The sequence below is a fragment of the Taurulus bubalis genome (assembly GCF_910589615.1).
Source record: "Taurulus bubalis genome assembly, chromosome: 10".
Taxonomy (NCBI): Eukaryota; Metazoa; Chordata; class Actinopteri; order Perciformes; family Cottidae; genus Taurulus; species Taurulus bubalis.
The window spans coordinates 28,561,301-28,585,922 of record NC_136598.1 but is presented as its reverse complement, the minus strand read 5'-3'; the positions used below and the strand labels follow the sequence as shown (position 1 = coordinate 28,585,922).

Genomic DNA, 24,622 nt, shown 5'->3' with positions numbered 1-24,622 from the left:
TAGTTAGGACTGGTTCAGGTCTATAGTTAGACTGGTTCAGGTCTATAGTTAGACTGGTTCAGGTCTATAGTTAGGACTGGTTTAGGTCTATAGTTAGGACTGGTTCAGGTCTATAGTTAGACTGGTTCAGGTCAATAGTTAGGACTGGTTCAGGTCAATAGACTGGTTCAGGTCTATAGTTAGGACTGGTTCAGGTCTATAGTTAGACTGGTTCAGGTCTATAGTTAGGGCTGGTTCAGGTCTATAGTTAGGACTGGTTCAGGTCTATAGTTAGGACTGGTTCAGGTCTATAGTTAGACTGGTTCAGGTCTATAGTTAGACTGGTTCAGGTCTATAGTTAGGGCTGGTTCAGGTCTATAGTTAGGACTGGTTCAGGTCTATAGTTAGGACTGGTTCAGGTCTATAGTTAGGACTGGTTCAGGTCTAAACATTGCTAAACATAACAGCTAAACTGTCCTTCAAGTTATTAGAAAACATGCTTAATAATTTCAAATTAGTTCACAGAAATCACCACAAAATGATAGTTCCACAGTTTTTATTTGTTCATCAGTATTTAAACCAGAAGACAGAGAGCAAAATAAAACTATGTTCATAAATAAAGACAATAATATTCTGTTCATCCTCATAAATTAATTACATTATTGATATGACGTGAAAGACAGATTGATAAACAGTGAGTCTGGTCTCCTCCTGGTCCACATGAGACGTCCTGGAGGGAAGACTCAGTGGTAGTGGTGCTTTTTTACTGGACATCTGAAACAGTTATGTGTGACCCACAACAACCATCCTCATCCAGTGTCAAGTTCTGATCCAGTACCAGGTCCTGATCCAGTACCAGGTTCTGATCCAGTAACAGGTCCTGATCCAGTACCAGGTCCTGATCCAGTGTCAGGTTCTGATCCAGTACCAGGTCCTGATCCAGTACCAGGTGGGAGTCCTCAGGTACCCAGACCTCCGATGTGGTGTTCTGTTGGACTGCGGTGAGAATGAAAGTCCGATCAAACGTACGTTTCTCTCAGCGTTTGTTGGTTCAGAACTCCATCAGCATTTCTTCAAAAGTACAAACGGGATTTATAAAAAAAGGGTGTTTCGCGACAGGAAGTGACATCACAGGGTCACATGACATCCACGAAGAAATCACTGGGGTTTCCTACGGCCAGGCAGAAGGACTGCCGAGCCCGATGCGACGACGGCGCCGCAGGGAGCTCCTCGGAGTCCCCGTGACCGCGGAGACCAGAGCAGGAGGGCGGGGTCTCAGGAGCGCTCACTTCCTGTTTGGTCGTCTCTGATTGGCCGCCTCGTCCTCCACTGCTGTGACTTCCTGTACACATCAAAACACGTTGTTGCTGTTGTTACTTCAGTCTGCTCGCAAGACACCCATTTCCTGTCCGCCCTACCGAGGGACAAGACACCCACTTCCTGTCCAATCTACCGAGGGACAAGACACCCACTTCCTGTCCGTCTTACCGAGGGACAAGACACCCACTTCCTGTCCGTCTTACCGAGGGACAAGACACCCACTTCCTGTCCAATCTACCGAGGGACAAGACACCCACTTCCTGTCCGTCTTACCGAGGGACAAGACACCCACTTCCTGTCCAATCTACCGAGGGACAAGACACCCACTTCCTGTCCGTGCTACAGAGGGACAAGACACCCACTTCCTGTCCGTCCTACCGAGGTACAAGACACCCACTTCCTGTCCGTCCTACCGAGGGACAAGACACCCACTTCCTGTCCGTCCTACCGAGGAACAAGACACCCACTTCCTGGTGGCGCTACTGGTGAATCTTTTTAATAGTAAGTATGAATCATGCAGGATGACAACAGTTAGTGATTATCATCAGGATGAGAACACGTCACCTTCACTGTGCTGACTTCCTCTTCTTCCTCCTCCTCCTCCTCCTTCCCAGGCCGGCAGCTGGTGGATGGGTGAAGGAGAGCTATAGGGGTGAGGGACGGGGTACTGGTATGGGAAGGCCGGGGGCCTCTCTGGGCCCGGTGCTGGGCCCGGCGGGTCACAGTCTGATCCTTCTCCTCGACTGGAGTTTTCTTCGTGATCCAGCAGAGTCATCACACCCAGATCTGACAGACAGGAGGAATCAATAGTCTGGACTAGTACGAGGTCCTGGACCTACAATTGGTGACAACTAATCAGTAATAATCACCAGTAATCACCAATAATCATTATTAATCACCAATAATCACCAGTAGTCAGTAATAATCATCATTAATCACCAATAATCACCAGTAATCCCCAGTAATCAGTAATAATCACGAGTAAACAGTAATAATCACAAATAATCAGTAACAATCACCAATAATCAGTAACAATCACCAGTAATCATCATTAATCACCAGTAATCAGTAATAATCAGTAATCAGTAATAATCACCAGTAATCAGTAATAATCAGTAATAATCACCAGTAATCAGTAATAATCAGTAATCAGTAATAATGACCAGTAATCACCAATAATCATTAATAATCACTAGTAATCAATAATAATCAGTAATCAGTAATAATCACCAGTAATCACCAGTAATCAGTAATAATCAGTATAATCAAAGATCACCAGAGACGGTGCTCACCTCCACAGAGGTCCCCGAACACGTAGTAGCACTGTTCAGAGAAGGTCACCTTGTTGACGGTGTGCCGGATGAATCCGGCCTTTAGGAGGTTTCCTGCGTACTTGCGAGCTTCGCGGCGGTCGGTGAACCCCTCCAGGGTCCGGTGCAGCCAGTCCACCACATCTGAACCTGGAAGGACCACAAGCTGACATGAGACGCTGATCTCTGTCTGAACCTCTGGACCACCAGGTCCTGAACCCCCCCTTCTGTCTAAACCTCTGGACCACCAGGTCCTGGACCCCCCCTTCTGTCTGAACCTCTGGACCACCAGGTCCTGGACCCCCCCTTCTGTCTGAACCTCTGGACCACCAGGTCCTGGACCCCCCCTCCTCACCCCCCTGTCTGAATGGGTAACATACGCTCTTCATTTACTAATCCATGTTCTTCTATACCTACACCTCCATTAACTCCCTGTCTCCCACTCAAGTCCTTACCTTGGTAACCATGGTAACCTCTGCCCGCCCAACCACCTGCCCCCTTGACCCCATCCCATCTCTCATTCTCCAGTCCATTGCTCCTGACCTTCTTCCCTTTCTCACCCATCTTATCAACACCTCCCTCTCAGCTGGCTGTTTCCCTGACTCTCTGAAGGAGGAAGAGTCAACCCTCTCCTGAAGAAACCCTCTCAACCCTCTCCTGAAGTCAACAACTACAGACCTGTCTCTCTCCTTCCCTTTCTTTACAAAACTCTGGAGCGAGCCATCTTTAACCAAGTCTCCTCCTTTCTCCACCAGAACAACCTTCTGGACCCTCACCAGTCTGGATGCAAGACCTCAACAGAGACCAGAACAACCTTCTGGACCCTCACCAGTCTGGACTCAAGGCCTCAACAGAGACTGCCCTCCTTGCTGTCTCTGAGCAGCTTCACACTGCTAGAGCAGCCTCTCTCTCCTCTGTCCTTATCCTTCTAGACCTTTCTGCTGCCTTTGACACAGTGAACCACCAGATCCTCATCTCCTTCCTCCAGGACCTTGGTATCCCAGGCACTGCGCTCTCTCTCTCTTCTCATCCTACCTCAACGACCACCAACCGGGTAACTTGGAGAGGATCTGTGTCTGAACCTTGTCCTCTCACTACTGGAGTCCCTCAAGGCTCCGTCCTGGATCCTCTCCTCTTCTTTCTGGACACCAACTCTCTCGGCTCTGTCATTTGCTCGCATCCAGGACATGGTGAAACCGTACACCCCGGCTCGTTCGCTCCGCTCGGCTTCTGCCAATCGGCTTGTAGCTGCGTCACTGAGAGCTAAACACTCAACAAAGTCAGACTGTTTGTGTCCTGGCTCCTCAATGGTGGAATGACTACACCTTGAATAAGGAAGATAGCGCCGTAGTAGCACTTTCTTGATTATTGTTGTTCTGAGTTTGTACTCATGGTGGATTTGCAATTATTGTAAGTCGCTTTGGATAAAAGCGTCAGCTAAATGAAATGTAATGTAATTTAATGTAACCTCCTGACCACCATGTCCTGGACCCCCCTTCTGTCTGAACCTCGTTAGTGGTCCATGTCGTCCCCTGATCCATGGTGATCCATAATGGTTGTTCTGGTTCTGGTCTTCTTACCAATGAAGGCGTTGGGGATGGTAATCTTCAGCCACATCCGGTCCCGGACCTCCAGACCGGACTCTGGGTCGGCCATGGCCTGGACCACCGCCGTCATGTCGCTGTGGACGGTCAGCTGGTTCTCTTCCTGCACGCCTGAAAAACACCGGCAGGTTATTGTACGGCAGGTGGTGTCGGACGCACGCCGCAGTGGCTGATGGGACACCGCAGTGGCTGATGGGAGTCTCACCGTAGTGGGGGGGCAGACCCGTCATGGCCGCCGTGTGAGACACCCAGGCTGCCGGGTCGATGGGACGGACCGGCTCGCCTTCGAGGAGACAGGAGACAGGAGACGAGGAGACGAGGAGAGAGGAGAGAGGGGTTGAGGAGAGAGGGGTCAAAGAGAGAGGAGAGGAGAGAGGACACAAGGTCAGTCTGAGCTTTAACGTAATATTTTAATAATTCATAATATTCTGTCTTGACGACTCACTTCTCGGCAGACTGAAGCAGCTGCGAGGACTCGGATCCCAACACTTAGCCACCGTTAAGGTCAAGGCCCTGAGGGAGAGGTACATATAGATGTTCCATGATCTACGAGTAGTACTAGCAGTAGTACTAGCAGCAGTACTAGCAGCAGTACTAGCAGCAGTACTAGCAGCAGTATTAGCAGTACTCTCACCCTGGCTTGTGGACGATGTCTCTGAGGACTCTGACAGCGTCGTCGTTACTCATGTTCTCAAAGTTAATGTTGTTCACCTGAAAGAGACAGTAGTATTAGTACCTCTAACAGTAGTAGTAGTACCTCTAACAGTAGTAGTACTAGCAGTACTAGCAGTAGTACCTGTAGCAGCATGTCTCCGGGCTCGATACGGCCGTCCCCCTCCACCGCTCCTCCCTTCATGATGGAGCCGATATAAATTCCTCCGTCTCCTCGATCGTTACTCTGACCCACGATGCTGATGCCCAGGAAGTTATACCTCTCTGAGAGACAGGGGCAGGGAGACAGGGGCAGGGAGACAGGGGCAGGGAGACAGGGGCAGGGAGACAGGGGCAGGGAGACAGGTAGGGAGACAGGGGCAGGGAGACAGGGGCAGGGAGACAGGTAGGGAGACAGGGGCAGGGAGACAGGGGCAGGGAGACAGGGGCAGGGAGACAGGCAGGGAGACAGGGGCAGGGAGACAGGTAGGGAGACAGGTAGGGAGACAGGGGCAGGGAGACAGGGGCAGGGAGACAGGTAGGGAGACAGGGGCAGGGAGACAGGTAGGGAGACAGGTAGGGAGACAGGTAGGGAGACAGGGGCAGGGAGACAGGCAAGGAGACAGGGGGCAGGGAGACAGGTGGCAGGGAGACAGGTAGGGAGACAGGGGGCAGGGAGACAGGTAGGAAGGGAGACAGGGGGCAGGGAGACAGGGGGCAGGGAGACAGGTAGGGAGACAGGGGGCAGGGATACAGGTAGGGAGACAGGGGCAGGGAGACAGGCAAGGAGACAGGCAGGGAGACAGGGGGCAGGGAGACAGGTAGGAAGGGAGACAGGGGGCAGGGAGACAGGTAGGGAGACAGGTAGGGAGACAGGGGGCAGGGATACAGGTAGGGAGACAGGGGCAGGGAGACAGGTAGGGAGATGGGTAGGAAGGGAGACAGGTAGGAAGACAGGGGCAGGGAGACAGGGGGCAGGGAGACAGGGGGCAGGGAGACAGGTAAGGAGACAGGGGGCAGGGAGACAGGTAGGGAGACAGGTAGGAAAGGAGACAGGTAGGGAGACAGGTAGGGAGACAGGGGGCAGGGAGAGAGGTAGGGAGACAGGTAGGAAGGGAGACAGGCAGGAAGGGAGACAAGTAGGGAGACAGGGGGCAGGGAGACAGGTAGGGAGACAGGCAGGAAGGGAGACAGGCAGGAAGGGAGACAGGCAGGAAGGGAGACAGGTAGACCGGCAGGAAAGGAAACACGGGGGAGGGAGACAGGGGGCAGGGAGACAGGTAGGAAAGGAGACAGGAGAAAGGGAGACAGGTAGGGAGACAGGTAGGGAGACAGGGGGAAGGGAGACAGGCAGGAAGGGAGACAGGCAGGAAGGGAGACAGGCAGGAAGGGAGACAGGTAACAAGGGAGACAGGTAGCAAGGGAGACAGGTAGCAAGGGAGACAGTTAGGAAGGGGGTCAGTTAGGAAGGGAGACAGGAGACAGGTAGGAAGGGAGACAGGTAGGAAGGGAGACAGTTAGGAAGGGAGACAGGAGACAGGAGACGGGTAGGAAGGGAAACAGGTAAGAAGGGAGACAGTTAGGAAGGGAGACAGGAGGCAGGAGACAGGAGACGGGTAGGAAGGGAGACAGTTAGGAAGGGAGACAGGAGGCAGGAGACAGGAGACGGGTAGGAAGGGAGACAGTTAGGAAGGGAGACAGGAGGCAGGAGACAGGAGACGGGTAGGAAGGGAGACAGTTAGGAAGGGAGACAGGAGGCAGGAGACAGGAGACAGGTAGGAAGGGAGACAGTTAGGAAGGGAGACAGGAGACAGGTAGGAAGGGAGACAGTTAGGAAGGGAGACAGTTAGGAAGGGAGACAGGTAGGAAGGGAGACAGGAGACAGGTAGGAAGGGAGACAGTTAGGAAGGGAGACAGGAGACAGTTAGGAAGGGAGACGGAGACAGGTAGGAAGGGAGACAGATAGGAAGGGAGACAGGTAGGAAGGGAGACAGTTAGGAAGGGAGACAGGAGACAGGTAGGAAGGGAGACAGTTAGGAAGGGAGACAGGTAGGAAGGGAGACAGTTAGGAAGGGAGACAGGAGACAGGTAGGAAGGGAGACAGTTAGGAAGGGAGACAGGAGACAGGTAGGAAGGGAGACAGTTAGGAAGGGAGACAGGAGACAGGTAGGAAGGGAGACAGTTAGGAAGGGAGACAGGTAGGAAGGGAGACAGTTAGGAAGGGAGACAGGTAGGAAGGGAGACAGTTAGGAAGGGAGACAGGAGACAGTTAGGAAGGGAGACGGAGACAGGTAGGAAGGGAGACAGATAGGAAGGGAGACAGGAGACAGTTACGAAGGGAGACGGAGACAGGTAGGAAGGGAGACAGATAGGAAGGGAGACAGGAGACAGGTAGGAAGGGATACAGGTAGGAAGGGAGACTGAGAGCTGAGTAATACTACATCACAGTATTTATTACTACTAACGTAGTACTGCTGAGTAATACTACATCACTACACATCATATGTAGTAGTAGAGGTACTTAAGTATCTATATCTCTACACTGGTGTGTACTTTTACTGCACTACATGTATAAATACGTTAAGCGGTACTGAGGTAAATGATGAGAATACTTCTAGTACTACTTATTCATAGTACTCCTTCTTCTGGTACTCCTTCGAGTACTTCTAGTACTTCTGGTACTCACCCATGTTCAGAGTGACTGTGATGACGTTGAGTGACATGGTGGAGTCTGTGACACTGCTGAAAGACACAGACTGAGAGACAGACAGGAGGACAGACAGGAGGACAGACAAGAGGACAGACAGGAGGACAGACAAGACGAACAGACAGGAGAACAGACAAGAGGACAGACAGAAGGAACAGACAGACAGGAGGATCAGACAGGAGGACAGACAGGAGGAACAGACAGACAGGAGGACAGACAGACAGGAGGACAGACAGGAGGACATACAGGAGGACAGACAGGAGGACCAGACAGACAGGAGGACAGACAGACAGGAGGACAGACAGACAGAAGGAACAGACAAGAGGAACAGACAGGAGGAACAGACAGGAGGGACAGACAGGAGGGACAGACAGACAGGAGGACAGACAGACAGAAGGAACAGACAGGAGGACAGACAAGAGGAACAGACAGGAGGAACAGACAGAAGGACAGACAGACAGGAGGACAGACAGGAGGACCAGACAGGAGGAACAGACAGACAGACAGAAGGAACAGACAAGAGGAACAGACAGGAGGGACAGACAGACAGGAGTACAGACAGGAGGGACAGACAGACAGGAGGACAGACAGGAGGGACAGACAGACAGGAGGACAGACAAGAGGAACAGACAGGAGGAACAGACAGAAGGACAGACAGACAGGAAGACAGACAGACAGGAGGAACAGGCAGGAGGACAGACAGGAGGAACAGACAGGAGGAAGAGACAGACAGGAGGACAGACAGACAGGAGGACAGACAGGAGGGCAGACAGGAGGAACAGACAGGAGGACAGACAGGAGAACAGACAAGAGGAACAGACAGGAGGAACAGACAGGAGAACAGACAAGAGGAACAGACAAGAGGAACAGACAAGAGGAACAGACAGGAGAACAGACAAGAGGAACAGATGGGAGGAACAGACAGGAGAACAGACAAGAGGAACAGACAGGAGGAACAGACAGGAGAACAGACAAGAGGAACAGACAGGAGAACAGACAAGAGGAACAGACAAGAGGAACAGACAGGAGAACAGACAAGAGGAACAGACAAGAGGAACAGACAAGAGGAACAGACAGGAGAACAGACAAGAGGAACAGACAAGAGGAACAGACAGGAGAACAGACAAGAGGAACAGACAAGAGAACAGACAAGAGGAACAGATGGGAGGAACAGACAGGAGAACAGACAAGAGGAACAGACAGGAGGAACAGACAGGAGAACAGACAAGAGGAACAGACAGGAGAACAGACAAGAGGAACAGACAAGAGGAACAGACAGGAGAACAGACAAGAGGAACAGACAAGAGGAACAGACAAGAGGAACAGACAGGAGAACAGACAAGAGGAACAGACAAGAGGAACAGACAGGAGAACAGACAAGAGGAACAGACAGGAGAACAGACAAGAGGAACAGACAAGAGAACAGACAGGAGAACAGACAAGAGGAACAGACAGGAGAACAGACAAGAGGAACAGACAAGAGGAACAGACAGGAGAACAGACAAGAGGAACAGACAAGAGGAACAGACAGGAGAACAGACAAGAGGAACAGATGGGAGGAACAGACAGACAGGAGGACAGACAGACAGGAGGAACAGACAAGAGGAACAGACAGGAGGAACAGACAGGAGGGACAGACAGGAGGGACAGACAGACAGGAGGACAGACAGACAGAAGGAACAGACAGGAGGACAGACAAGAGGAACAAACAGGAGGGACAGACAGGAGGACAGACAGACAGAAGGAACAGACAGGAGGACAGACAAGAGGAACAGACAGGAGGAACAGACAGAAGGACAGACAGACAGGAGGACAGACAGGAGGACCAGACAGGAGGAACAGACAGACAGACAGAAGGAACAGACAAGAGGAACAGACAGGAGGGACAGACAGACAGGAGTACAGACAGGAGGGACAGACAGACAGGAGGACAGACAGGAGGGACAGACAGACAGGAGGACAGACAAGAGGAACAGACAGGAGGAACAGACAGAAGGACAGACAGACAGGAAGACAGACAGACAGGAGGAACAGGCAGGAGGACAGACAGGAGGAACAGACAGGAGGAAGAGACAGACAGGAGGACAGACAGACAGGAGGACAGACAGGAGGGCAGACAGGAGGAACAGACAGGAGGACAGACAGGAGAACAGACAAGAGGAACAGACAGGAGGAACAGACAGGAGAACAGACAAGAGGAACAGACAAGAGGAACAGACAAGAGGAACAGACAGGAGAACAGACAAGAGGAACAGATGGGAGGAACAGACAGGAGAACAGACAAGAGGAACAGACAGGAGGAACAGACAGGAGAACAGACAAGAGGAACAGACAGGAGAACAGACAAGAGGAACAGACAAGAGGAACAGACAGGAGAACAGACAAGAGGAACAGACAAGAGGAACAGACAAGAGGAACAGACAGGAGAACAGACAAGAGGAACAGACAAGAGGAACAGACAGGAGAACAGACAAGAGGAACAGACAAGAGGAACAGACAGGAGAACAGACAAGAGGAACAGACAAGAGGAACAGACAGGAGAACAGACAAGAGGAACAGACAAGAGAACAGACAGGAGAACAGACAAGAGGAACAGACAGGAGAACAGACAAGAGGAACAGACAAGAGGAACAGACAGGAGAACAGACAAGAGGAACAGATGGGAGGAACAGACAGGAGAACAGACAAGAGAACAGACAGGAGAACAGACAAGAGGAACAGACAAGAGAACAGACAGGACAGACAAGAGGAACAGACAAGAGAACAGACAGGACAGACAGGAGGAACAGACAGGAGGAACAGACAGGAGGACAGACAGACAGGAGGACCAGACAGGAGGACAGACAGGAGTACAGACAGGAGTACAGACAGGAGGAACAGACAGGAGTACAGACAGGAGTACAGACAGGAGTACAGACAGGAGGAACAGACAGGAGTACAGACAGGAGGAACAGACAGGAGTACAGACAGGAGTACAGACAGGAGGAACAGACAGGAGGAACAGACAGGAGGAACAGACAGGAAGATAGACAGGAGTACAGACAGGAGGAACAGACAGGAGGACCAGACAGGAGGACAGACAGGAGTACAGACAGGAGTACAGACAGGAGGAACAGACAGGAGTACAGACAGGAGGAACAGACAGGAGGAACAGACAGGAGGAACAGACAGGAGGATAGACAGGAGTACAGACAGGAGGAACAGACAGGAGGTACAGACAGACAGGAGGACAGACAGGAGAAGAGACAGGAGGAACAGACAGGAGGAACAGACAGACAGGAGGACAGACAGGAGAAGAGACAGGAGGAACAGACAGGAGGAACAGACAGACAGGAGGACAGACAGGAGGACAGACAGGAGGACAGACAGACAGGAGGAAAGACAGGAGGAACAGACAGGAGGAACAGACAGGAGGACAGACAGGAGGACAGACAGAGTTAGAAGATAAGAAAGGACAGACAAATAAAACAGAATCCTCATGTCAGCTGCTTCCTGTCTAGACTGTCAGAATAAAAGCACGACCTCATCTACTGCACACTGAGCTGTACAATAAACACACATATACACAAATACACACACACGTGATCAATATTTATATCTATTTAAATATTCAAATGAAACTTCCAAACCTTGTGTGTGTGTATAGTGTGTGTATATGTGTGTTTAGTGTGTACATGTGTATATAAGTGTGTATAGTGTGCATAGTGTGTAATGTGTGTGTATAGTGTGTAATGTGTGTATATATGTGTGTATAGTGTGTAATGTGTGTATATATGTGTGTATAGTGTGTAATGTGTGTATAGAGTGTAATGTGTATAGTGTGTATTGTGTGTATAGTGTATAATGTGTGTAATGTGTGTATATATGTGTGTATAGTGTGTAATGTGTGTATAGAGTGTAATGTGTATAGTGTGTAATGTGTGTGTAATGTGTGTATAGTGTGTATAAGTGTGTATTGTGTGTATAGTGTGTTATGTGTATTATGTGTATTGTGTATATAAGTGTGTTTAGTGTGTATTGTGTGTATATAAGTGTGTATAGTGTGTTTTGTGTGTATATAAGTGTGTATTGTGTGTATTGTGTGTACCTTCTCCATCCGCGGGCCTCTGGCTCTGCGGTGACGTCGTCGTTGTTTTCTCAAGAGTTTCGGTGACGAGCTGCTCTGACCGGTGGATTGGCTGAACCTGTGTCACATCACAGGGGAAGTGTGACATCACAGGTGTGACATCACAGGGGAAGTGTGACATCACAGGTGTGACATCACAGGGGAATTCATGAAACAAACAAAATTTACATCAAAACAGACTCTAAATGAAGTTTACCATAAACAATAATTACTTTAATATATCATAAATAAAAGCTAGAGAAATATATTTAATAAATATACATTTAATAATAAAAATATTAAATAGATCAAATACTAATAAGAGAGAAACTTAATTTTCTAAAATAAAAAAAGATAATCATATTTTGTTATTTTAAATTTCATCCAACTACACATATGTAGTACTATATATGTAGTACATATGTGTAGTACATATATGTATATATATGTACTACATATGTGTTTCCATGAACATACATAAATAAAAACAAACCTTTGGAAATTAAATCATAGAAACCAGAAAAAATAAATGTGTAAATGTAAATAATCCAGAATCCAGAGTGAAAGAGACTAAACTATGAGGATCAGGTCCGAAGAGGATCAAGTCTGAAGAGGATCAAGTCTGATAGAGGATCAGGTCTGATGAGGATCAGGTCTGATAGAGGATCAGGTCTGATGAGGATCAGGTCTGATAGAGGATCAAGTCTGAAGAGGATCAAGTCTGAAGAGGATCAAGTCTGATAGAGGATCAGGTCTGATAGAGGATCAGGTCTGATGAGGATCAGGTCTGATAGAGGATCAAGTCCGAAGAGGATCAAGTCTGAAGAGGATCAGGTCTGATAGAGGATCAAGTCCGAAGAGGATCAAGTCTGAAGAGGATCAGGTCTGATAGAGGATCAAGTCCGAAGAGGATCAAGTCTGAAGAGGATCAGGTCTGATAGAGGATCAGGTCTGATGAGGATCAGGTCTAGAACACATCCTCTCTGCTCTCAGGTCAGCGGGACAATAAACACAGAGAACCAGCGGTCATGTGACCTGCAGCAGCCAATCAGAGCAGGGGGCGGAGCCGGAAGGCTGAACAGGTTTACTGGAGCAGAAGAAGAAGCCCGGAGGGCGAGGACCAATCACAGGAGAGCTGCTGATGACGTCACGGGTCACGTGATCAGGACGCTTAAAGGAGCCGTACAAGTTTATCCATCTTTAGCTTAGCTTAGCTTAGCACAATGTCATTAGTGTTGTACTGTGTGTGTGTGTGTGTGTGTGTGTGTGTGTGTGTGCGTGCGTGTGTGTGCGTGTGTGCGTGTGTGTGTGTGTGCGTGTCTGACCTTCCTCCTGAGTCTTCCTCAGAAGAGCAGAAGCTGGTGCTCTCTAATTGGCTGCTGCGTTGGGTTGACGAGCCGTCACCTGTTGGCCCCGCCCCCTTGTGGTCAGCTGGCAGGTGGTGGGCGTGGCCATTGAGACGGCCGCCTGCAGAGAGAGAGCGGCCAATCAGAGATGCAAAACCCTGAAAGCCTGCTGTCACTCAGAGTGATGAAGACTCACCTCGATCTTCACCAGCCGGGTTGACCTCCGACCCCTGAAGCTCCTCCTGACCCAGAGCAGCAGCACTGAGACAGACAGGCAGGGAGAGAGAGAGACAGACAGGTTATTGTCTCTCTGTCTTCATGAGTTATTGATATAATATATATATATATATATATATATATATATATATATATACTCACTGGAAGGACGGAGGTCTGGAGTCTCCGATCACACCTGTCCTCTCGATGGGGGGCGGGGCCAGACTAGTGGGCGTGGCCAGACTAGTGGGCGTGGCTATGAAGTCTTTAATCACACCTGTCCTCTCGATGGGGGGCGGGGCCAGACTAGTGGGCGTGGCCAAGGACTGGAGGTCTGACACCCTGATGTCTGACTGACAGGTGTCTGAAGACACCAACTGTGGAGAGAGAACACCTGAGTGAGTGAGTGAGTGAGTGAGTGAGTGAGTGAGTGAGTGAGTGAGTGAGTGTGTGTGTGTGTGTGTGTGTTTCTGACCCAGCAGACGACTCGTCCGTTCACAAAGGGCAGTCTGGCATCTTCATCACTGATCTCCTCTTTGACCACTCTGTTAAAACACACATCATCATCATCATCATATTCATCTTCATCGTCACCACCATCATCACTCCACCATCCAATGAAAAAGTCCTGGTTCAGTTTAAAGTCCTAGGTCTATATGGAGAAGAGGAATGGACCCAGAACGGTTCCTTGTGGGACCCCCGTGCTGCAGGACACCTGGTCTGACTCTCACTCTGTATCCACACATACTGTGGACGGTTGGTGAGGTGGTCCAGGATCCATACAGTGAGGTGGTCCAGGATCCATACAGTGAGGTGGTCCAGGATCCATACAGTGAGGTGGTCCAGGATCCATGCAGTGAGGTGGTCCAGGATCCATACAGTGAGGTGGTCCAGGATCCATACAGTGAGGTGGTCCCGGATCCATACAGTGAGGTGGTCCAGGATCCATACAGTGAGGTGGTCCAGGATCCATACAGTGAAGTGGTCCAGGATCCATACAGTGAGGTGGTCCAGGATCCATACAGTGAGGTGGTCCAGGATCCATACAGTGAGGTGGTCCAGGATCCATACAGTGAAGTGGTCCAGGATCCATACAGTGAAGTGGTCCAGGATCCATACAGTGAAGTGGTCCAGGATCCATACAGTGAGGTGGTCCAGGATCCATACAGTGAGGTGGTCCAGGATCCATACAGTGAGGTGGTCCAGGATCCATACAGTGAGGTGGTCCACCCCAGTCTGCTCCAGCTGGTCCCTCAGAAGCAAAGGCTGGATGTGTTGAAGGCCTTAGAGAAGTCTAAGAAGAAGACCCTCACAGGTCTTCAGACTTTTCCAGGTGAGAGAGGATTTCTGTAGCAGGTAGATGACAGTGTCATCCACCCCGATGCCAGACTGGCAGGCGGACTGAAGTGGGTCCAGAAGTAGACCACCAGGGGGCGGAGATGGACAAGGACCAGCCTCTCCAGGGTCTTCATCAGGTGGGATGCTAACCCCACCGGCCTGAAGCTGTTAAGGTCCTGGGGCCGCGGGGTCTTTGGGACCGGTACCACGCAGGACGTCTTCACAGCTGTGGTACTTTACCAGCCTCAAGCTCAAGTTGAAGACGTGAAGTTGAAGGCCCTCCTCAAGGAGAAGAAAAGGGTCTTTAGCTCTGGAAACAAGGAGGACTTGAGGACTGCAGGCAGTGGCTTGTCCCTCACAGGGACCCTTACTACTGAACATGACAAAAGAAGGAGTGGCTTGTCCCTCACAGGGACCCTTACTACTGAACATGACAAAAGAAGGAGGGGCTTGTCCCTCACAGGGACCCTTACTACTGAACATGACAAAAGAAGGAGGGGCTTGTCCCTCACAGGGACCCTTACTACTGAACAGACTGTTTTTGTTGTTCCTGTTCCTGTATTTGTTGTTCCTGTATGTATGTATGTATGTATATATATATATATATATATATATATATATATATATATATATATATATATATATATATATATATACACATGTATATACATGTGTATATATATATATATATATATATATATATATATATATACATATATATATATAATACTAACAGTCAGAGCACTGAGAGATGATCTGCTCTGATCCCAGATTAAACATCAGTCACATGACCAGCGTTCTCGTCCCACTTTAATCCAGAAAAGAACATGTCATGTCTTCACAAAGTAATATTCAAAATGCAACAATGAACCATAAACAATAAAAGAACCATGTTTGTGTTTCTTATGTTTGTTTCATACCACGTGATCAATAACATGCTCACTGAGGTTATGAGACTATAAGGACTATAAGGATACTATTAATAATAATATAATACCTGATAGTAAATAATAATAATAATAATATTAATGAATAATAATAATATAATACCTGATAATAAATCATAATATTAATAATGAATAATAATAATATAATACCTGATAGTAAATAATAACAATAATATAATACGGGATAATAAATGACAATAATAATAAACAACACCTGATAATGCTAAATAATAATAATAATGCTGACCTCGTCCTTCAGTATTTAGTTTGTTTGTACTAATAACAACAACAATGCTAGTGACGTCATCTGATCGATACCGGTCACGTGACTCACCCGATCTCGTCGTCCACGGATTTGAAGAAGAACCGCACGTTGGGCTTGTTGAGGACGTGTTTGAAGTCCGCCAGGGTCACGCGCTGCGCGGGCACGTTGATGCGAATCAGGTACGGGGTCTCCTGGTCCTCCAGGTGGTAGACGACCCGGGTCTCCATGCTGGTCCCGGTCCAGAGGGTCCTGGTCCTCACGGTCCAGCTGCTGCAGGTCTCTGATGCTCTCTCCTCCCGGAAGTCACGCAGCCGCTCATGAAGCACCTTTCCGGTCCAGTCCTTCAGAATAAAAGGGTCCAGCTGAGAACGTGGTCCTCCTCTTGTCATATATCGATCTCATATCAGGAGACATATACACATGTATGTATTTATACATATATATTTTATATATGTATATATACATGTATATATTTGTGTTTTATGGGATTTTAACGTCACCTTTCACCGCTTTTATTTTGAAGGCAGCGTCACAGATTTCCCAGCACATTCAAGAAAAGATGATATTATTAAATACATTGTTAAATACATTTATATGTGAAATGTGATTGAATACATTATTAAATACATTTCATTAAGCTGACTAACAGGATGTTGTGTAGCATGGACCTACAGGATGTTGTGTAGCATGGACCTACAGGATGTTGTGTAGCATGAACCTACAGGATGTTGTGTAGCATGAACCTACAGGATGTTGTGTAGCATGGACCTACAGTATGTTGTGTAGCATGTACCTACAGGATGTTGTGTAGCATGGACCTACAGGATGTTGTGTAGCATGAACCTACAGGATATTGTGTAGCATGGACCTACAGGATGTTGTGTAGCATGGACCTACATGATGTTGTGTAGCATGGACCTACAGGATGTTGTGTAGCATGGACCACACGATGTTGTGTAGCATGAACCTACAGGATGTTGTGTAGCATGGACCTACAGGATGTTGTGTAGCATGGACCACAGTATGTTGTGTAGCATGGACCTACAGGATGTTGTGTAGCATGGACCTACATGATGTTGTGTAGCATGGACCTACAGGATGTTGTGTAGCATGGACTACAGTATGTTGTGTAGCATGAACCTACAGGATGTTGTGTAGCATGAACCTACAGGATGTTGTGTAGCATGGACCACACGATGTTGTGTAGCATGGACCTACAGGATGTTGTGTAGCATGGACCTACAGGATGTTGTGTAGCATGAACCTACAGGATGTTGTGTAGCATGGACCACACGATGTTGTGTAGCATGGACCTACAGGATGTTGTGTAGCATTGTGATGGATTTGTCTCCATCGACGTCCTTTTAATGAAAAATAGAACTCAACATTTACGTTTTTTATTGAAATCTTTAAAGAATAAAAGCAGATAATTGAACTGTTCCTTCAAAATAAAGGTTTTGGATTATACTAATATCCGGCTGGAACCCGTAAAGGTTCTCCAAAAACCCGCCAAGCCATTTGTAGTCCAAAGTGTTTATTTGTAGTTCAACATTCATTACAAACCGTCTCTGGAGAGGCTTTCACTGACAGCTGTGAACAGTGGGACATTCCGGCTTCCAATCATTTTTGTGCCAAAACATATAAATACAATCTGGGGTTCTTGATTATTTTCTTTATTGATTGGGTTCTGATCAAAGTGATCCGAGTTCAGAGAGGAAGCCGTTTTTATTGCTGCTGCGCGCCTCAGTTCCCAGCGGCAGTGAACGCAGCGTTAAGGCCACTCAGGTGGAAGTCTGCTGGTTTTGAGATGGACTGAGGAGTCATGTGACACGAGGAGTTAATGTGCGGTCGGAGCCCCGAGTCGAGGTCTGCAGGCGTGTTAGCGTCAGGAGGTAGAAGGTACACATCAAACGTGTTTTCTTAAAAGATTAATCAGTTCAAAAACCAGGAGGCAGTGAAGGCATCGCTCCTCCGAATGGTAAAATAATCAATGAAGTTAAAAGTTAAACTGTTAACGGATGAAGTGACCAATAGAAGCACTGGAAACATTCAATAAGTATCAAACAATAAGTCAGAAATCAATGAAGGCAATCAATAACCCGTTCTGCTGCTAGTCATCGATGACATCATCGACCAATCGTCTGATTGGACCGTCTCACTGACGTCCAATCAGACGACCGTCTCATCAGAGCTGGGTCTGGACTTCAGGCCGAGACGTTGACGTCCCTCAGAGCGATGGCGGTGGTTGTCGCGGCAGCAGCAGCGGAGGCGGTTGCTGTGGCGGCCGGCAGTGGGAAGGTGGGGGAGCCGGGGATGGGAGAGCCGGTCTGGTTCTGGTTAGTGGAGCCGGTCTGGTTCTGGTTAGTGGAGCCGGTCTGGTTCTGGTTAGTGGAGCCGGTCTGGTTCTGGTGGGTGGAGGCGGTCGGGGTGGTGAAACCAGTCTGGGTCTGGGTGGGGGTCTTTGTCGGGGTCTGGTTCTGGGTGGGGGTCTGGGTGAGGGTCTGGTTCTGGTTCTGGGTGGGGGTCTGGTTCTGGTTCTGGGAAGGGGTCTGGTTCTGGGTGGGGGTCTGGTTCTGGTTCTGGGAAGGGGTCTGGTTCTGGTTCTGGGAAGGGGTCTGGTTCTGGGAAGGGGTCTGGTTCTGGGTGGGGGTCTGGAACAGGATCTGCTGTAGCGTGCGTCTGAGGTTCGGATGCAGGCGGCGTTGAGTCTGGTTGAAAATCTCCACGGCAACACACTTCATCACCCCGGCAACCAGGTCGTCATACAGCGGCACCGTGTACATCCTGGAGGTCTGCAGACAGGAAGTAGTTAAGGCTGAGTCCTACAGAGGAAACTCATCTCCTCACCCTATCTCTAAGGCTGAGTCCTATGAGGAAGCTCATCTCGGCCGTTTGAATCTGAGACCTGGTTCTTTGGGTCACGACATGAATCTCCACCTTAAGGTGGTAGATCGGTTGGGGACATGGAGTCCTAGTGGGCCGTGTTCAAAGCCTCTATTGAGGACGCGGCCGCTAGGAGCTGTGGTCAGAAGGTCATCAGTGTCGTGACGGCTTCCCTCACCCCGGTGTCCACCACCAGGGTGAGGGAAGCCGTCCAGCTGAAGAAGGAGGCCTTTTGGACCTTTCGGGCCTGGTTGGCCCAGGGGTCTCCTGAAGCTGCGATGGTGATGCTAACACTATGGTTCATTCAGGTTCAAGACGGACTGAAGGCGACGTAACATAGTACTGGCGAGTACAATAAGTAGTACCCGGTAGAAGTACCCGGTAGAAGTACTCACGTGTTTCAGCAGGAAGGCCCGGAGCCTCGGCAGCTCGGGGTAGAAGGAGTTCCTCACCACCATCTGCAGCCAGCGGATCTGAACCTCAGCATTCAGACCATCAAACACAGACGAGTAGCAGACAGACAGGCTGGACATCACGTCTGGACAGACAGGCAGAGAGACAGACAGAGAGAAAGACAGATAGGGGGGAAGAGAGACAGTGTTTGGTTATCCACACTATTGTGTTATACTACTTATACTACAGTACTGCAGTACTAGAGGAACAGTACCTTACAGTACTAGAGTACTACAGAACAGTACAAGAGTACTACAGAACAGTACCTTGGGGCAGAGGGGACCGGTCCAGCATGCGGTCCAGTATAACAGTACTATCGTACTGGAGGAACAGTACCTTACAGTACCTTACAGTACTACAGTAATAGGGGAACAGTACCTTGGGGCAGAGGGGACCGGTCCAGCATGCGGTCCAAAAACAGCACGATCTGGAAGGTGCTCCAGGCCGAGAGGTCAAAGGGCAGCAGGCTGTGCGGGCTGGGGGCCTCTCGGGCCCTCCACAGCTCACACAGGTCCTGGACGGGCCGCAGCAGAGCGCCCCCTGCTGACAGGTCGGGCTGGAACAGAGGGGGGCCGGACCCGCTCAGCCAGCGCTCGAACTCCAGACCTGAGGCCGGACAGGAAGTGATGTCACTGGACAGGAAGTGATGTCACTGGACAGGAAGTGATGTCACTGGACAGGAAGTGATGTCACTGCGGCACTCTGTAATATTACTCTGTGCATTACGCTGAGCTACTTTCACTTTCTACATGTATTCTATGTTTCTACTGTCTTCCTCCACTACACCCTTGTGTCCTCTGTCCTCACCCTCTCTATGGCCAGCGTCCTTCAGCTCAGGGAAATATCTCAGGAAGAAGTCGATGAGGTCGAGAGCCCCGACGCTCTGGAACTTAAACTCTGAGATGTAGTCCTGAGGAAAATAAATATTATATATATTATTTATGCGCGTGTCCGTGCGTGTGCGTCTGTCTGTCCATGTGTGCGTATGTCCATGCGTCTGTGTGTGTGTTTGTGTGTGTGTGCTCTCACTCTGAGGAAGCAGTCAAACCGTCTCACGTCTCCACAAAGTTCAGATAAATACGCCACAAAACAGAATCCTTTCTCATAAGTGAAGAGATTCATCAGAGAGCTGGGGTTCACACCTGGAGACAGACAGGTAGAGGACAGACAGGTTAGCGAGGACAGGCGGGTTAGAGAGGACTGACAGATTAGAGAGGACAGACGGGTTAGAGAGGACAGACGAGTTAGAGAGGACAGACGAGTTAGAGAGGACAGACGAGTTAGAGAGGACAGACGGGTGTGGTTAGGCTCAGCTGCAGAGGGCGTGTGGATGAGCGGCTCAGGGGACAGGTGCCAGGATGAGGCCTAATTGGGCGTTACAGTGGAGCCCAACGTGGGGCCCTTAAAAACAAGAAAAAGCACATGGAAAGCGGAGAGCAACACCCGGATCTGCTGACCCAACCAATTACTGTGCCGGGGCAGAAGCTGGGTGAGACCAGCAGAGGCGGGGGGGGCGCAGGCGGTGACGGAGAAGATCGTCCTGGAGCAGTTTGCCGGGGGCTGCCGGCCAGAACGTCGGCGTGGGTTCCGTGCCACCGCCCTGCGTCGCTGGAGACCACCATCACCCTGGCGAAGGATCACCTGGCGGTTCATCCCTGCGGTCAGCCGGACGGCGATCGCACACCAGCTTCAGCCCTCCCGGGTCCCTGATCCTCTGACCCCAGCAAACGCCGGGGCCCTCCCCAACCCACAGGGGGTCCCTCAAACGCCAGGGCAGGGGTGTTGGAGGTGCGGGCTGCCCGGACACTTTCGCATGATTCGCTGGTTGGGCCAGGTGATTTGGGTTGCCGGCCCTCCAACGGTCCAGGAGCGACGTACCGAGTTCCGGTAAGAATCCAGGGGGGTACACATCAGGCAATGGTGGATTCGGGCTGTACGCAGTCTATGATCCACTAGCAGCAAAGCGTTCCTGGGACTGGTGGGCTGTTATCAGTGTTTCATCACTTTGCTACCATTGCAGGACCCTTACACGAAAGGATAAGAAACAGCCACCCACACCAGGTGCTCTGGAGTGCCAAAGCAGACGAAGGCCTTGTGCACCGAGCCGGTGTCGAGTACACCAAACCTCGGGGACACGGTGGTCGTCCATGCAGATGCCTCAGGTTCAGGGTCTGAAGCTGTGCTGTCCCAGTTAGAGGAGGAACACCCAGTGACCTCTACTAGCCGTAAACTGCTAAAACACTCATTTCACAAGTAATTATTGCTGAATCTTACCTCCAAGTGTCCCGGGATGCCACAGGTTAGAGAGGACAGACAGGACAGAGGACAGACAGGACAGAGGACAGACAGGACAGAGGACAGACAGGTTAGAAGACAGACGGTTAGAAGACAGACAGGACAGAGGACAGACAGGATAGAGGACAGACAGGACAGAGGACAGACAGGACAGAGGACAGACGGGTTAGAGGACACACAGGTTAGAGAGGACAGACGGGTTAGAGGACAGCTACCTGGCTCAAACTTGACCTGCAGTCTGCTAACAGGGTTGTTGTCTCCAAGGAGACGCAGTTGTCTGTGGAGAGCGTCCAATCGGACGGCAGTTTCCAGACATGTGAACGCCTCACCTGCAGACGAGGGGGAGGGCAAAGATTACCCTCAAACAGGACTAGTACTCCTACCATAGGCCTCAGTAGTAGTAGTACTAGAACTAGCAGTACTCCTACCGTAGGCCTTTGTGGTACTAGTACTCGTAGTACTAGCAGTACTTGTACTCGTAGTACTAGCAGCAGCCCTACCGTAGGCCTCCGTGGTACTAGTACTAGCAGTACTATTACTCGTAGTACTAGTAGCCTACCGTAGACCTCCATGGTACTAGTACTCGTGGTACTAGCAGTACTTGTACTCGTAGTACTAGCAGCCTACCATAGGCCTCCGTGGTGATGCGCCGCTGGGCGTAGGTGGCCAGCCCCTCGCTCAGCCACATCTCCTCCCAGGTGGCGTTGGTGACGGCGTTGCCGAACCAGCCGTGGGCGATCTCGTGCACCACATCGATGAGCAGGAACTCGCTGCTCTCCAGGATGGAGGCGATGATGAAGGTGAGGCAGGGGTTCTCCATGGCCACGATGGGGAAGGAGGGCGGCAGGAACACCAGGTCGCACCTGGGGGGGGCATCGGGACGCTTACTGCCACGCCTCCAACCATCGCCAAACCTCCGGGACCGGGACTCACCTTCCCCACAGGTACGGTCCAAACAGCTCCTCGGCGACACCCAGCCAGCGCTCCACGCTGCCGCCGAGCTTCTTCACGGCACACGCCAGCAGACACGGCTCCGCCCACACGCGACTCCTGCAACAACAACATGTGATGACACGCCTTTCAAACCAGGAGACAAAACAAACACCGCTGGAAGGAAACTGAGAGAGGCATGGAATCCAGATCAGTTACTCAGTACTTAAGTCACGGAACCAGTAGGAACCAGTAGACTGACCGCGGGCCCACGTCCACGTGCTGCAGCTCCCCGGCCACCAAGGCCACCAGGTAGGACGGGACCGGCAGCTCCATGGAGAACTGGAAGACCCGGTCCTGTTTGGAGTACGAGCTCCGAGACGCACTCATCAGAACCGTGACGCCATCGGGGACCTGCAGGGAAAAGAGTGTACTAGTACTACAATACTACTACTACTACAGTACTACTAGAGTACTACTAGAGGCAGGTAAGTTGCTCACCCTCACGGTGGCCGTGTACGTGCTCTTCACAGCCGGCGTGTCGAAGCAGGGGAAGAAGGACCGGTTGCAGACCGAGTGTCCCTGAGTGAAGACCAGCGGACGGGTCTGGCCACAGGTCAGCTCCGGGTCCAGCCACCAGATCTGCACACAGAGACAGCATCAGTACCGGGTCAGGGACTGGGTCTCAGGCCCTTCAGGGTGTGGTAGATAGTGGTCTCCCCACCGCCGGTCCGTCCGTGGTGCTGTAGCGGACTGTGATCTGGATCAGACGACCCGGTTTGGCCGCCGCCGACAGGCTGACGTTCAGCGAGGACCCGTAGTCCGTGAACGGGTCCACCCGGTACGTGAGGGAGACCGGCTCCTCCGGCCCGGCCCCGGGGACCTTGCAGTCTATGGAGTGGATGAGGAGGGAGGGGTGGGAGTCCAGCACCAGGGTCTGGACCCCCGGCTGCACCGGGACCAGGTCCAGGACCGCCCAGCCGCTCATCTCCTTCACGGCGAAGTTGAGCCGCAGGTCCAGGTGCAGGTGCCGCAGCTGGAAGCAGCGGAAGTTAGACGCCGAGGCCACGTCCACCAGGGGGCCCCGCGGGGTGCCGGGCCCCGGACCTGCCGAGGCCACGTCCACCAGGGGGCCCCGCGGGGTGCTGGAGGGCCGGGGCCCGGGGTCCCCCACGCCCCGGCTCCCAGAGATCGGCGGGGACTTCCGACAGCAGCACAGCGAGGTGGGGGTCTGGTGGAGCTCTGCCATCGTGAGCTGGACCCGGGACTAGACCCGGCTCAGACCTGGACCCGGGACTTGACCCGGCTCAGACCTGGACCCACTGCATCCAGGACCAACAACAGGAACACCAGGACGGACAAGTCCAGGTCCCACTGCATTTAGAACCTAGACCAGGTCTTCAGTCAGAACTCCAGACTCTCCACAACAATAAAGACCCTGGTCTTAAACCAGACCGGCTATAAGGACGCTTCAATCCAGGACCGGCTTTGACCCGGGACCAGTGAGACCAGTGAGACCAGTGACCCCTCACTGAGTAGTTTAATTAAACCCAGTTGTAACGTGGACCCTGACTGAGACCCCGTATGAAGGCCAGACCACATGCAAGACCCAGATCAACACCAGTCAGGACCCAGGACCACCTGGATCCACCTGGTTCAGTCTACTGATGTCCGACGACATTGAACCCGTCTGAACTCAGACTGCATTCAGTAAACCAGAGCTTTAAGTCCAGCAGAACCAGAACCAGAACTCAAGTCCGCCTCATACCCTGACGATAATATAACGTTCACTCGTTTCATGTAAACTAAGCTGGACTCAGACTACATTAAACTAAGCTGGACTCAGACTACATTAAACTAAGCTGGACTCAGACTACATTAAACTAAGCTGGACTCAGACTACATTAAACTAAGATGGACTCAGACTACATTAAACTAAGATGGACTCAGACTACATTAAACTAAGATGGACTCAGACTACATTAAACTAAGCTGGACTCAGACTACATTAAACTAAGGTGGACTCAATCTACATGAACACCTGTAGCGTCAGAGACCAAAGACTCTTTAACGTGCGGGAGGACACCGTCACCCAGAGCCTAGTTTAACTAGTTTAACTAGAGCCGGTGGTTTAACTAGTTTAACTAGAGCCGGTTGTTTAACTAGTAGCGCTAGTTAAACTGACCTGCTGAGCATTAGCACCAGGCAGTTTAATGGAGCAAGACACCGACTCCTCCTGTGAACTCAGCCCGGAGACACGCGCTGTGTGCCGG

At 50.7% G+C, this 24,622-nt stretch overlaps 2 protein-coding genes across 2 annotated transcripts; both read right to left on the bottom strand.

Annotated features, from left to right (window-relative positions):
- Positions 1 to 740: 740 nt before the first annotated feature.
- On the bottom strand, positions 741 to 16,177 carry dvl3b (dishevelled segment polarity protein 3b; the record flags this gene model as incomplete). Its single annotated transcript, XM_079224972.1, has 15 exons — positions 741 to 1,321; positions 1,864 to 2,085; positions 2,592 to 2,759; positions 4,190 to 4,324; positions 4,419 to 4,496; positions 4,659 to 4,726; positions 4,848 to 4,924; positions 5,010 to 5,149; positions 7,551 to 7,620; positions 11,659 to 11,755; positions 13,002 to 13,143; positions 13,219 to 13,283; positions 13,401 to 13,615; positions 13,714 to 13,783; positions 15,858 to 16,177. 15 exons carry the CDS (start codon positions 16,175 to 16,177, stop codon positions 1,116 to 1,118), a joined length of 2,073 nt encoding a protein of 690 aa, XP_079081098.1. The 3' UTR covers positions 741 to 1,115.
- A 1,054-nt stretch (positions 16,178 to 17,231) lies between these two features.
- Positions 17,232 to 24,000, bottom strand: rnpepl1 (arginyl aminopeptidase like 1). Its single transcript, XM_079224995.1, has 11 exons — positions 23,074 to 24,000; positions 22,851 to 22,991; positions 22,612 to 22,763; positions 22,353 to 22,469; positions 22,047 to 22,282; positions 21,635 to 21,748; positions 20,154 to 20,266; positions 19,932 to 20,034; positions 19,503 to 19,730; positions 19,067 to 19,209; positions 17,232 to 18,580 (listed from the first exon to the last, which is right to left on the bottom strand). Exons 1-11 carry the CDS (start codon positions 23,596 to 23,598, stop codon positions 17,993 to 17,995), a joined length of 2,460 nt encoding a protein of 819 aa, XP_079081121.1. The 5' UTR covers positions 23,599 to 24,000; the 3' UTR covers positions 17,232 to 17,992.
- Positions 24,001 to 24,622: the final 622 nt, after the last annotated feature.